Here is a 15,522-nt window from a genome sequence, read left to right as displayed (position 1 = left end):
TGAAACGCTTTTCTACTGTACAGTATTTGCGTCATCGACCTTTTGCTGTTCAAGTTTCCATGTCCATATAAATTAAACTACTTATGTCAGTAGTTAGAAGGCATGCAGAACTAATGCTTAACTGTTTCCAGACTTGTAGGAAGATGCATAACTGTTTCTAGACTTGTAGGAAGATTTGTAGGAAAGGATCAGAGGGATGATTTTATCTAAGAATTTTACATGGAGCTTTTGTTCTATGCCCAAGTTCTCTTATTCCTCTCTGTGAGGTATTTTCTTGTTATAAATATAATTGTAAGTGCCAGGCATAATTACCCACTGCCATGATTTTTTCCCCTAACCATTAAATGATTAGTACTTTTCAAGAATTTGTTACAGATTTGTTTCGATATTGCTTAAATCCTCAATATACTACGGTGGCCAAGAAGTGCAAAACAAATGAACAAATCCGAAAACAAATTAACAAATCTGAAAACACAACGACAAGTCAGACAACCTGGAAGCGGTAGGTATCGTTTTTGAATGGAAACTTACCGATCATTGGACAAGACACCTGTCACTCAAGATATACAGGTATGGAATCTTATGTGTAATGTGTAAAGTTCTCCATTTAAATATAAGAAAATAACAGAATTAATCCACAGTAACCCATTCCATCCATCCATTCCAACTTTTTCCTGCGGCAGACTGTTGAACTTCATGTATACCTTGAGTGACAGGTGTCTTGTCCAATGATCGGTACGTGTTCCAGTCACAAACTATACCAACCTCTTCCGGGTTGTTTGAATTGTCGTTGTGTTTTCTGATTTGTTAATGTGTTTCGTGCGCCGATTCAGACAACCCGGAAGCGGTAGGTATAGTTTGGGAATGGAAACTTACCGATCATTGGACAAGACACCCGTCATTGAAGATATACAGGTGAATGAAAGGTGTCTCGTCCGATGATGGTAAGTTTCCATTCACAAATTATACCAACCTCTTCCGGGTTGACTGACTTGTTAATTCGTTTTCGGATTTGTTAATGTGTTTTCAGATTTGTTAATGTGTTTTCAGATTTGTTAATGTGTTTTCAGATTTGTTAATGTGTTTTCGGATTTGTTAATTTGTTTTGCACTTCTCGGCCACCGTACTATACGGATGCTAAGTTTGTTAATAATCCAGAAACAGGTGAATTTATACATTTGTTTTATGTTTAATATATATATACTCGCATGTATACTAACTATTTATTATTATTATTATTATTATTATTATTATTATTATTATTATTATTGCTGTTGATGTTATTGGCATCATTGTTATTGTTTGTTTCTTTGTTTGTTTTGTTGTGTATATGAAGCATATATATATATATATATATATATATATATATATATATATATATATATATATATATATATATATATATATATATATATATTAATATAATAATATTAAAATATCATATATACATATATATAATTAATATTAAAATATCTTATATATATATATATATATATATATATATATATATATATATATATATATATATATATATATATATATATATATGCTTCATATACACAACAAAACAAACAAAGAAACAATAACAGTGATGCCAATAACATCAACAGCAATAATAATAATAATAATAATAATAATAATAATAATAATAATAAATAGTTAGTATACAAGCTCAGTTAGTATAATCACACAAATTAAGCTCCACAGCATGAACCTAGAAAAGTATTTCAGAACATCAGAACAAACTTAGCTAATGTTTGCAATTAATACAATTTTTGTTTTATTGTAGGGTCGGACAAATTTGGTAACATGAGGAATAAAACACGATGACTGTTGATATATTAATATTACAAAAGTTCCCCAAGTGTTTTATGCTTGTTACACCACATCCATTTACCTGTGATTACAGATTTGGATTAGATATAGATATATCTTTTCATTTATTCGTTTAATGTTGTGAAAGTTCAGGAAAGTTGTTCTGTTTTCACATATGTGTTACACTTGATGTTAATTGTAAGCACAATAAAATGCAGATTGTCATGTTACAGAGAAACTGCAAAATAGAAAGGTGTCTTTGCTGACAATGTCCGTATAGCAAAAAATGTAAATAAAATATGTAAGGCTTTGCATCTAACTTTTAAAAAGTCAAGCAAATATGTTAAATAAATGCCTCTGTACAGTAAATACAACCCTATTATTATTTTTCGAAAACTATATTTTTAATATTTTGTTCTTAAAAGCATCAATCCTGTGTAAATTATAATAGAAACTATATTAGACATACATATCTTCATAACTATATTACAACCCTCACTATGTCATGCCTAAATGTCATATTCACTGTCTCTGTATTTGCATGTTAGCATGATGAAGGCTCGGATTGTGGTGATCTGGGAGTCACTGAAGGTAAAGGATATTTTCTGATGTTCCCACATGCTGCAGATGAAGTGAAGGAGAACACCGACCGTTTTTCACCATGTAGCCTCCGGCATATGAGCCGTTTGCTGAAGATCAAGAAGGACAATTGTTTTGTTGGTGAGACATCAAACTCAACAAGTTAGAAGAAGGTGCTACATCAGGGATAGGCTCTAACACCTGGAGGGCAGCATCGCTGCATATTTCTGTGTATAATTATTCTAAAACACTTGATTCAACTCGTTATGGATCGTAGAATTAAACAATGTGTCAAACCTTTATAGTTCCCATTCCCGATCTTGATTTATCTGTACATGTCTCAGTTTGTGAAACAAAATAAGAGACATCAAAAACAGAAGTCAAGTCAAGTCAAGTTAAGACAAGAAGCTTTTATTGTCATTTCAACCATATTGTAGTACACAGTGAAATGAGACGTTTCTCTAGGATTGTGGTGCTACATAAAACAAAGACAGGGCTAAGGACTTGTAAGTAGTCTTAGCCACATAAAGTGCAACTGTTCAACCTGGTGCAAACATTTCAGCACAAGACAAACAAGACAGACAAGACAGTGCAGGACAAAAGACGGTGCAGGACAAAAGACAGTGCAGACAAAAAGTTACAAGACAATACAAAAAATACAAAAAAAAAGACAATATACAAAAGACAGTAAACAGAAACAGTGCCAACCAGTGTAAATACGGTATGTTCAGACAATATTTTGTGCAGTAATACTAGAATGAACACAGTTTCTTAGCAGCAGGTCCCTGAGATAATGTATAGGATTTGTGCAAAAACAGCAAACGACTGAAATATTGTACAGTATGTGCAAAACGACGGAAATGATTAGACAGTGTGTGCAAAGAGCAAAAATGTAAATAGCAAAATCAGAAACACAATCAGAAACACAATCAGAAACACAATCAGAAACACAATAGTAAAATCAGAAACACAACCACATGAAACATGAAAACCAAATCAGAAAATTCAAAACAGCAAATTCAGAATCGTGACCTAAAATCTGGAAACATAACAGCAAATATGAAAATTCTCACTCTGATTCATGAAAGCTAATTCAGAAATAAGACAGCAAATTTAAACATTTGGAAAAGCTAAATAAATTTATATTCTAAATCATGAAAATTCTGAAAATCCACGACAAATTTGGAAACAGGACAATAGAGCAAGAAATGCAACAACAAAACCAAAAAAGGAAGCCATGTTAGTCAGAAAAACGAATTACTCCTCACTATTATAAAATAATTAACTATGCATTCAATCTTATTTCTAGGTTAACTAGATAAAAACTGAAAAAAATGTTCCTTATGATATTCATAAGCCACGTCCAAAATATAAATGAGTGTATGAGTTCCTTCAGATTTGTTCCTAAATTAGCTGTTGTGTGTGTTTCACTCTTACAGGCCACAGAAACATTCTTTGAAATGTCTATAAATGATTGTTGTGTGTCTGACTGTATGTGTGTGTGTTGTCTCCTACTAGTCAGCAATCAGCCAATCTGTGGAAACCGGATTACGGAGAAAGGAGAAGAATGTGATGTAGGACTCAATGCAAATGATCCGTGTTGCTACAGTTCAAAGGAGCCAATAGAAATTCAGTGTCGCCTAAAACCTAACAAACAATGCAGGCTGGTATTCCGTCTCATTGGTTGATTCACACATAGCCTTCATGTAGCATATTGTCCAGCAGTTTTTAAATGTTTCACAGCTTATCCATCAGGTTTTCTTTATACCACCTTAACAGTGGATATCTGAGAAACACTAGCTAGAGTTGACTGCTAGTCAAAACTACCATTTTGGTAGGTGGATAAATATTCTAGCATAGGAAAATCCGAGAAAGAAATAGATCTAAGTGAACTGAGAAATGTATGCAACTCCCATTTAAACCGCATTTTGTGTTGTATTATATTATGTCATTATGTTTTTTTTCATCTCTCAGTCCGAGTCAGGGTTTCTGCTGCAGCTCTGGATGTGTCTTTAAAACCTCTGGACAGCTGTGTGAGGAAGATTCAGAGTGTCGGATGAAAAGCATGTGTTCAGGAATCTCTGCCACATGTCCTCAACCTGCTGCCAAGCCAAACCTGACAGTGTGCAGTCTGGGCACACGGGTTTGTCATAACGGGGTGTGTCCAGCATTATCTCAAGTCTCAGACTCTGTCTAAATTTGTCCTTAAACCACCAACATCTTGTTTTGTTTTGTTTTGTTTTTGAATATAATCCAATAGACTACAAAGGAAGGTTGTAAATATGTCACTGTTTGAGAAATACAGGCCTGTAAAAGAGTGTGAATTTTGAACATATGACTCTTTAGAGGGGGGTCTAATGACCTTATAATAGGAATGGGAGCTGTGTAGATTGATGGAAAAGTTATAGCTAATCTGGCATTTGTGATTTCATGATGTTTTTGCTTGTGTTGCACAGGAATGTTCACGCTCCCTGTGTGTGCTACACGGTCTGGAGCAGTGCGACTGCCCGGGGGAAAACAAGAAAGAAAAGTGTCACATGTGCTGCCAGCAGAGAGGTAAAAGCTATGAGCCATGTTCAGTGCTCTAAGCAGAACAAGCAGGGAATTTGCTGTTTTCCCAGCATCTGTTTTTTTCCTGTGGCATAGTTACTCTCATCTTGCTCTTAATTGATGTCTATGTGCTGTGTACAGACACTCAAAGTTTTGACAGTGGACAATAAAATATGCTCCAAAAAGTACATTTACTCAAGTATTTTGAGTAAAATTTATTGTAAATGTGAAAAATGTATTTATTCAAGTATTTTCCACCCCTGATTATTAATAATAGTCTTAATGTCTTAATGCTGTTACTAATCACTAATCTTTTGTAATTAGGAAACCCCAAGACATGTGCAAGCACCACTTCCTCTGTGCTATCAGTGTACTTTAAGGGACAGCAGGTGTCGTTGCTGCCTGGATCTCCATGCTACAAAAACCAGGGCTACTGTGATCACTTTCAGACATGTCGCCTTTTGGATGCAGACGGCCCCATCGCCAGACTGAAAAATGTCTTCCTGAACCTGCGCGAGTATGATGATGTCGCAGACTGGATGAAGGTTTGACCTGCTTTTGAAGTTTATCTCACTGCACAGCATCGTTTTTATTATCTATAAGAACTACGATGTACACAATTTGTTAGTGTAACGGTAGTTGACGAGCCAAGACACATTTGAAGCATGACATTTGCTTTTTAGCTTTGCAGTAGAGCTACAATAGAGCTAAAAATATAAAACAGTATTTGTATATTGCTTTAAACAATGTCTTATAAATGTCTCTTAAATATAAAGATATTTAAATATAATAATATACAAATAATTAATATAATAAAAAATATAAAAATCTAAATAAAAAAGTATAAATTCTAAATCATAAATTATAAATTAAACATAAATAAAAATAAATAAATAAATAAATAAATAAATAAATAAATAAATAAATAAAGACAATAAAATTGACAAAATTTTAAATTACATTTATATTTATTCCTAATAAGCAAGACAGCGGTAAGAGTGGCAATGAAAAACTCCCTGAGACGACGTGAGGAACCCTGATAGGAACCAGACAATAATATAAAAATTTATCTTCCCCAAACCAAATCCACAGTACTTTCTGACGTGTTTTGACCTACAGTAGGACTCAGAGTTATCTAAAAACAGGGAAAAAGCTTTACAGTGTAGCCACACATTATGTAGGTTATTTTGGACCACTGGTCACTAACATTATCCAATCAATCATCCTTGTTTGATATTAATCTGTATTTTCTGTGCTGTGTTTGACAGGCCCACTGGTGGGCGATCCTGCTAGGCATCCTGGGAGTCTCGGCATTAATGGCTGGCATTGTCTGTCTGTTTGGACGCACACCTAAGAGTGTCAATAAAGAAGAGACGACACAATAACCGAGCTAGAAATATGCTGCACAATACAGACACTCTGTTGTTTTATACCTGATAGTATATTTAAGTTTCTGTGCTCATGATCATTACAAAGCACTGATTTTTAATGTTGTACAGTATGTAACTCTCTATGCATTAATAACATTTAGCCTGTGTATGTATGTCACACTTGATTTCTGTGTTTCTACAGAATCAGTGTGAGAGTTGTCAGAGGAAAAAGGCTCCAAGAGCTAAGAAATATCAGATGTGAAAACTCATTCATTTTAGTAATGTAAACTCTTGAAATTGTAAATTGTAGTAATGTAGACTTTTAAAATTTGGACTTTGCCTTGTATTCAGCAGCATGTGGGTGGTATTGCCCTTCGGAAGTTATCACAGCAAAATGCATTCAGAGCTGTGCATTCTGCATTAACACTGACAATTCATTATTTTTTAATCTGTTTTTATACATTATAGTAAAAGTAACATTTGTGGGTGTTATGTAATTTTTTACACTTATTTTTGTTCAATTGAGTATGTCTGATTTAATAATTGCAATATATCTCATTAAAGAGGTTCAGTCGATTGAGTGATTAGTTGTTTTTTTATTATTAATATTCACATATTACAATGTTTCATTTTATATAACCATTGCTTACAACATTATACTCCAAAAACACGAACAAGAATGCTGTGCATTGTTTAAAAGTGCAAAACTTCACACATTCAACATTTAGCTGAGCTTTTTTAGGGTTAGCACAGCTTTATGCTATCAGTTAGGGTCACTATAAATTTAAAATACCTTAAAAAACACTTATTGTGGTGTTCAAAATTAATGGAATATTTGAAAATAGTCCAATACATTCTGTGCCATCAAGTAAAGACAAGATAAGAAATGGAAAGAAGAAAAACATCTGGGAGTGGGTTTTCAAAGACTTTTCAAATGTCTCATGGAGTCTATTCCTTTAATATATCTCCAATTAAACTTTTTTAGCTTTTACATTTTTTTAAAAAATGGAATAAAGGCATTTAGTACAATCTGTGAAGCCATTTTGAATGCAATAAAAACATTAGAATAAGGCATTAGGTACCTAAATGGCTCTAAACAAAGCTCTAAACTATGTACAGTAAGATCTCATTCTCTTTCTCTATGTGAAAAATCTGATATAAATTCAGCAAACATGTTGAATGAATGTTCAGTAACATGTTAAATGAATTGTGAAATAAACCCCTATTCACATCTGCTGCCCTCCCAGATTCACTACACCTCTGTAATCAAATCTAAAATCTAATCGTATTTAACTAGACATGTTAAATTATATTTGATGTAAAATCTGATATTAGAATATATATTAGATTAGATTCAATTCGATATTTTATTCAATTCAATATTAGCTGTTAGAGATTAGACTATATTCTAATTCTAATACCAAATTTAACATCAATATATAACTTAACATTTTCTAATATCTAATATCTACCATAACGCAATATCTAATCTGATATCTGATCTAATATAAACCAAATCCTAATGTAGTATCTAATGAATAAAATATATAATCAAATCTATCCTAATGTCAAATCCAATGATTAATACAATGTACTTGAACCTAATATCTAATGTAATATCTAATCTAGGACATTTATATTTATTCTAACTGAATCCAATGTTTAGTTCATCTGAGGTTCTCTGAGTGCTGTGTTCAAGAGCAGAGCATAGCAGTGGTGTGTAATGTGCAGCTTCCAGGCTTTGGCCTTTACTAAATCTCCATCACAGACATTTGTACCGTTTTATTATGCATCAAACAACCATGAGTTAAAAAATAAGTGCTTGTAAAAAAGGATGTTTTAAATACATTACAATAATGCATTAAAATAATATAAAATATTACATAAGAGAGACTTCAAATGCAAATACAGAAGTAAATAAATAAAATCAGAATAAATAATAATTCAAGTGCTTCACCCCAGGGGATAAAATTTTGTCATCTCATTGGCTGATATACTTGTACCTGCAGAGTTTGAAAAAAATAAAAATAAAAAAGTACTCTGATTGAGTAAAATCATCAGTGCTGCAATTTGTTTATATAATGCTAGTGGTAATCTTACCTTACGGATCTCCTCCATGTGTTTTTGCATTTCACAAAAATTACCTCAGAATTTTGCTGATTTGTATTTTGGTGATCCTTTGAACAAAATATCATCCTGGTAAAAAAAAAAATACAGCAAAAATTACTTCACAAGCTTGAACAGAAGACTGTTGTTAGGCAAATATGAATGCAAAGCATGAAATTAAAAATGCTAGGACTTACAGTAGCTTTTAAGTCTTTTACAAACAATGTAAAGGCAAAATAACAATAGATACAAAACAGACTAATCATCAACATCAACAGATGTGCGGAACAAATACAAAAAATACTGTGTGAAATTATACTGCATTATGCTTAGCAGTAAAGGCATAGCAGAAGCAGCGTTGTTTATATTAGCCATAAAACCAGTGTATTGTGAACATCAGGAATGGTGATGTGTTTATAGAATTTAGCAAGCATACTTTTTTTGCATCTCCCCGATCCAAATGCTAATTTTTCTGACATGAAGTTCAGGAAAATCTCCTTTCCACCAAGGCCACATCATGTTGAGCAGTGAGGACGAGTCCTCCACCTTTAACTTAAGCATCAGCAGCTCACCAATATCTTCCTCCGTAACCAAGAGGAAGGAATGGGTCTTGCTGCTGCCAATTTCTCCTTTTCTGCTTAAAAACAGGTAGCTAAGTTTTTGCTAACAAGCAAATATGGCTCATCTTGGCTGTAAAATGATTTAATTGATGATACTAGAAGTTACTTACACATTAAGATGGAGATTTTCCGCACTGCCATTACTGCCATAAAGAGAAACGGTTACCATGAATTCTGTCACAGATTGAGTTGTCTGTGTTGTGAAGTGCATCTTCAGCTGATAATGAAAAACTGTGCAAAGTAACATAACAATAACCACCACAATTCATGAAAGGAAGGTTTAGCTACACTTTTTTATGTACATTTCGATAGCTACTTATAAACAGAAACAGTAACATTTATGTCAACATTAAAGCAGCTAACTAATTAGCTGGCTAAGGTCAATGTTGTGTTTAGGCTATGTTTGAGAATGAGTGTTTATGTGTATTTGTGATTGGTTGAAATGCTCTACTTTATGCTTCACCCTTACTAGAACCCAGTTATGAAATATTTAGCTTTTACATGGCTCTGTGCTTGGATTGGCTTAAATTTGGCAAACAAATAAATGTAAATATAACTTGAGAAATCTTGGCTACTCACCACTAAATGGCATGGAAGCTCGGGTCTTGGTGAACATTTTCATACTGCGCGGTTTGTGAACCCTCCTGGTATCATAGCCCACTGTACTGCAACGGTTCTTGTGGCACCTGAGACACACTCCACGCTCAAACATTGCACTGCTACCGCAGCTGTAGGCTTTACTGGCCTCTGCCCCATTTATAATTGAGTCAATAAACAGATGAACTGATCTCTCCTGCTCACAATTGATGACGTTGTTCATTGCTGTGGAGAAAAGGGATAGAGTATAGACTGAGGATCCACACAAAACCTAACAAACAAAGCCCCCTTCAATGAGATAGACAGAAACAGATGGAAACAGTTTTTCAACATCACAATTAGAATTCATACCAAGCAATCCATAAGATGCCAGGTTCTTGAGGGCTCCTCGTAGGTTGCAGCCAGGTTGGAAGCTACCTCCATTCGGGTATATGTCCACATGGCCAACTGGCTGTTCGATACCAATGCTGAGGCCCAGAGATCCTCCTGAGAAGGTGTGAAGAACATCCACAAAATGGGCATCATCAGGGGAAAGCCGGCGGTGTGCGTGGACTCCTTCAAAATCTGGTCCTGCTGGATCAAGACCTGCAAAATCCCAAACATAATCTTCTGGATCTTATAGAAATTAGCTGGTTTGGCATCATAAATATTTCAGTTACAATGCTATTCCTGATTTATAGAATTGAGATAGACATCAACCTGTTATCCTTCCAACTTTTTTGTTGGCACTACTGCCTGCGATTCCAGCAATGTGGGCACCAAGGCTGTAGCCAATGAGATGAACTTTCTCCAGAGGAATATTGGTTGTCCCCTTGTTTTAGGGATACAGGCATAGTTAAAAAAGAACAGACATAATCCTTTCTTACTATACATTCATTCCTTTTAGTTTTCATTTAACAAATGCTGTGATTACTATTTATATTTCAAGTTATTTCACTAGACTTGTAAAACCTTATCTGTAATTATAAGACTACTTTTACCACTAATGTGTTCTATATTTTCTATTTTAGAAGTATAATTTTTCTCTCCCAGCAAGTACTCTGATTGGACAATGTAAAATACTACTGACTGTGGAAAATGGAGATAAAAATCCAGCAATGAAATCTTGGAGAAGACAAATAAGTCTCTTGTGTTAACTGAAGTAAGTCATTTTAAATTTGGATTTGTTATGCTTTATATCAACAGGTACAATTTTAAATATCAGTAAATCAGAAAAACAAATGGCAAGACTAACTCCACTGCATCCTGTCGCCCTCACTCAAATGCCCACAAAACAAGCCAGACAACATTTGATGTTGTAACTATAGAATGGCTAAGACAATTGAAATGAGTACAAAGGACAAACACAAATACATACAGACTACATAATGAACAATGAAGAAAGAATGACAAACATATTTAGAGTTTAATTATATCATTTGGTTTAACTGCTGTTGAGACTGAAGATGAATCTTAGCAATCTCAAAAAGTCTTTTTTTTTCTTCATATGTATATGTCAGCAGTACTGTTTCTTGTACTTCAACAGACCTGTGATCAAAAACTTTCTTTTTGGCAACAACCACACCAGTTGTCTGATTCAATATCTGGATCAATCTGAAAAGATATCTTTCTTTCAATATGCTGGATAGCTTTAGTCACATTTAGAACATACAATCTATGGTCCCCTCAGAAATCATAAATCAGACACAAAATGGAGGAAATGATAGGTTGAATTTGTGAAGCTGAAGATTGGCATTAAGAGAGCATTATTGAATCCTTTGTAGACCCATGGCTTACCCAGGGTTTGTTAAATTCAATCTCATAAGACAGGGAAGACAAGGAATGTAAACAGCTCAGAAATGCCATTCATTATGCCATTCTTAATAAAAGGAAGCAAAGACTGAATGAAAGTTATTGAGGTTATTTAAAGGGTGTGTGTGTGTTACTTATAGGTGTGCCTTTTAAGAAATTCATTGTGACTAATTCTAACTTGGTCTTATGACTAAGAGTCATGTGACATGACTGCAACCTTTGGTGAATTAGAGTAACTCTTATGTCCAGATTTATGTCATGAGCATCCAAAATGCAGCCTCAACATACTCATGTTCTCTCAATGTACTCTCAATAAACCATCAATGTACTCTCAGTTTAATGTACCTTCAATGTACCCCTCCATGGATCCTCACTGTATTTTCAATATTCTCTCAATGAACTTTCAATTTACCAACTACTGAATTACATGACACAGTATCCCACATTTTTCTACAAACCTTATAGGTTTCTTGTACTGTCTGGTCAATTTGTTTTTTCTTCATGCTACATATCAATATTAAGTGTTTATATAAAAGTGTATTTGGATGGCATACTGAGTGCTTTATGATATCATACCTCTATCCAGTCAATGAATCGTCCAACCTCTTGTCCCACCTCTTGAGTTTTATGTGCTGCTACACCATAGTGATTCTGAGCTATGTCCAGCCAGTCCACCACTACCACGTTGGCACCTTTCTCCCTGTCATACAGCGCGGCTACCAGTTTGGCCACCCAGCTCTCAAACATCCCACTCACCTAGCATATGCAAGATTGCACATCAATGAGAACTGTTCAAGATTAAGCAAATGTTTAACATTAAACTGGATTCAAGAGCAGTTACCGTCCATCCATGTATCACCAGAAACGTTTTTGCTGTACTGTTGAAACTGCAGTTGTGCAAGGTTTCAGATTTGCCTGGCACAATGTAGCAGATGTCTTCGTCAGGCAACGTTGGTTTCCTTAGGGAAAACCTGGAATGGGCCTTGCTTGGCTCTCTTTGGAGAAACAGGCTCTTGAGGGGCTCCAATATGTTATCTGTTAAAGAAGCTATTTGGGAAGAGGTTCAGAAATAGGGCTTTGGCTTTTAGGTTATATAGCGTTTCTTTGCACCTCCTAAAACATGACAGTAGGTGCATTTGTAACACTAAATGACCAAGTGCCGTGTCACGAACTGGCATCACAGGGGTCCATGATGTTTACAACAGGAGTCCATGATATCATGTTTTGGTTATTATTTAATTGGCATACTAATATAATCCAAAATGACTGGGCACTTGAAATGAAAGGAGTTATTCTAAAGCTCAAATATTATAACTATATAAGTTATATTATAAGTATAAATAAATCAGCTGAAATCTTTAAACCAAGTGATGTTTATATATATATATATATATATATATATATATATATATATATATATATATATATATATATATATATATATATATATATATATATATGATATGGAAAGGAATTGAAGTGGAATGGAGAGACTGTGTTAAATATGATAGTGTTGTAACTTACCATGGAGACTGAAAGTGTATGATGGTCCCTCCAGAGCTGCGAGGCAGAACACACAGAAGACACATTTGAATGCGCGAATCATTTCTTAATTCATTTCTTTTTTTTTTTGCGCACTTGGATATAAGTATTTTTTTTATTCCGCAGGAGCTCCTTCACAGACTGAATAAAAAACGCGAAAGAAAATGAGGTAATATTACACAAACCAAATTAACGAATCGAAGCGTGACAGACACCTGCATGTTCCTGGATCCTATTGGCTGTGGTACAGGTGATGGGCGTGGCTTACCAAGACGGTACTGTAGCCCGCGCGTTATTTCAGGCTGATCCCAGGTCAGCTCCAGGTCAGCTTTGCACTCTTTCTGTTTTTTTGACGTTTCTTTTTTTCTTTGGATTTGTTTTGGGCTTGAGTCTGTCTCACCTTTTTTGTGTGTACTGTATATTAACTGATAGATAGATAGATAGATAGATAGATAGATAGATAGATAGATAGATAGATAGATAATTTAATTCTATCTATCTATCTATCTATCTATCTATCTATCTATCTATCTATCTATCTATCTATCTATCTATCTATCTATCTATATAGTGACTCTTTTTTTATTTTATATGGAAAACATTTTCAGTAAGCATCCTGATCAAGGTCATGGTAAATGTACTTTTCCCATGAGCCCTTGTTATGCAGTGGGAATAAAATCTGGATGGGAATAATGCCAGTCCACTGCAGGACACACATGTTCACATGCGTACTTACTTCTAGCTGTAATTTATCCTAGCCAATAAATCTACCAAGTATGCTAGACTTACTACATATAAGCGTATATGTAAAGTTATAGGTGCTATTTCAGTGGTGTTGAGTTATTGTGAAACATTACATCCACATTAGTGTTAAATAAAGACAATAAAGTTGATCAGATTTCCCCTCCAACCCATATGCCATGAGTTTAGATGTAAATATTTTTGTACAATTTGTGTAGATTTAACTAGAACACAATATTGAACAACTATGAAATCAGTTATTTACGTTAGGTGGCCATTCAATTTGTGCCAAGGAACAATAAATATATTATGAAAAATTAATATGAAAATTTTTTTTTCTGTAAATAAACTAGGGCATAACATGCCATAGTGTTATTCTGCCCCCTTCTGTGAATCAATATGTTTGGATATGCCTCTGACAAGGAATCAGTTATAAAGGCATAATTACACACATTTTAGACAAATTGAAAGAATATCTGAACAGCTTGGTGATGGAAAGGGTAGAATTGCTGTGTTTACTCCTGAGCTTGTGTTTGTTGTTTCCTCCTGATTCGCTGGTATCAGGGTTTTGGAAGTCAAAAATAAAGCTTTGTTTTCAAAGTACAATTTTGTAGTTTCTCAGTAAAATAACAAGCTGAATGTTTCTCATTCACTTTAAGAGAGAGTGAGATAATATATTTAACAAATTAGGCAAGAAATTGCTGGGGTATAAGTGGAATAAAACACTAAATTAATAATTAACTTTGAGGTGGTAACAGTAATACTGCTTCATTACACCACCATTTCGTCCATTGTTTACTTGGAACACATTTCCTCCATGGGTTTTATTCCTTATGTAATAAATTTTGATGTAGGATGCTTTTGACCATTTCTTATATACACCATGGTAATTTTTTCCCTAAAGCCCTTTTAAGATTCAATTGGCACATCTTCTTTGAAATTTACAAATAGAGAGTAAACCAAAGAGCAAACCATTACATGTGAAAACTTTTATTCTGTAAGAATAAAATGTATGTCCACTCAGTAAAGTCAAAAAAAAAAAATCAACTGGTTATTGTCAACTGGTTATTGATTTAATCAATCAATAACCAGTAAAGTTTTAAAAAATAGACTTTAGTCCTAGTAAAATGTAAAAAAAAAAAACCTCCTGTTTCATGACATTTTACAATAAATACTGTGAAGTGATTAAATAACTTTTCAAGAGGTCATCCTGCACTTCAGAGAACAACCTGAAGAGTGCCTGTTTTTGGCCCCCATTTTCCTGTAATGTCATGCACACTCAGCTGCAGGTCAGAAGCCTGGATTAGTAATGTGACCTACAGAGGACAATAAATCAGACATTACCAAGTGCCAGAGAAGCTCACCCTCTTGACCTGGGGAGCATGTGTACTTCTCTACAGCTTAACAGGTTTACAAGTATAGAAGTGATTTTCTTGATATGCAGGCTTGAAATACACAACTGGAGGTTTTTAGGAATACAAATGAGACAGGATGACAGTGCTAGATGGATCTATAATTGCATGCTGTATAAGAACAAGAATAATTATTTATTTAAATATATCATTTAGACACTAAGTACTTTGTTCTGAGGATGGAGGATAGTGTCAACTGCCAAAATAATACTAAGGGTCTAAATAATAATATACTACAATTATTAATACATATTTAATAATATACTAATATACTATAATTATTAACAACTAAATAATAACAGAAAGGGTCAAGCACAGAACTCTCTCTCTCACTCACTCATTTTCTACCGCTTATCCGAACTACCTCGGGTCACGGGGAGCCTGTGCCTATCTCAGGCG

The 15,522-nt window shown here is 34.2% G+C and overlaps 2 protein-coding genes across 3 annotated transcripts in view; one reads left to right on the top strand and one right to left on the bottom strand.

The window, feature by feature from the left end:
• si:ch1073-396h14.1 (disintegrin and metalloproteinase domain-containing protein 10) overlaps window positions 1-6,894 on the top strand; it is a 30,087-nt gene extending 23,193 nt beyond the window's left edge. Inside the window, exons 10-15 of the mRNA XM_060882703.1 lie at window positions 2,364-2,535; window positions 3,913-4,057; window positions 4,369-4,552; window positions 4,851-4,950; window positions 5,269-5,489; window positions 6,213-6,894. Of these exons, the coding sequence (XP_060738686.1) occupies window positions 2,364-2,535; window positions 3,913-4,057; window positions 4,369-4,552; window positions 4,851-4,950; window positions 5,269-5,489; window positions 6,213-6,329 (939 nt within the window). The 3' untranslated portion in view covers window positions 6,330-6,894. The remainder of the gene's footprint in view (window positions 1-2,363; window positions 2,536-3,912; window positions 4,058-4,368; window positions 4,553-4,850; window positions 4,951-5,268; window positions 5,490-6,212) is intronic.
• On the bottom strand, window positions 6,885-13,137 carry LOC132854369 (lipoprotein lipase). 2 transcript variants are annotated; one of them, XM_060882716.1, is made up of 10 exons: window positions 12,953-13,137; window positions 12,270-12,475; window positions 12,005-12,184; window positions 10,337-10,448; window positions 9,989-10,222; window positions 9,620-9,862; window positions 9,151-9,271; window positions 8,857-9,057; window positions 8,415-8,510; window positions 6,885-8,317 (listed from the first exon to the last, which is right to left on the bottom strand). In XM_060882716.1, the coding sequence occupies exons 1-10, from the start codon at window positions 13,032-13,034 to the stop codon at window positions 8,296-8,298; spliced, it is 1,497 nt and encodes a 498-aa protein (XP_060738699.1). In that variant the 5' UTR covers window positions 13,035-13,137; the 3' UTR covers window positions 6,885-8,295. The 2 variants fall into 2 exon arrangements, with proteins under 2 accessions (XP_060738699.1, XP_060738709.1); XM_060882726.1 differs by having other exon boundaries at window positions 6,886-8,317; window positions 8,857-9,054; window positions 12,953-13,136.
• Between the last annotated feature and the right edge of the window lie 2,385 nt (window positions 13,138-15,522).

This window comes from Tachysurus vachellii, chromosome 1 (assembly GCF_030014155.1).
Source record: "Tachysurus vachellii isolate PV-2020 chromosome 1, HZAU_Pvac_v1, whole genome shotgun sequence".
Lineage (NCBI taxonomy): Eukaryota > Metazoa > Chordata > Actinopteri > Siluriformes > Bagridae > Tachysurus > Tachysurus vachellii.
This window is presented reverse-complemented; position numbering and strand designations above follow the sequence as displayed.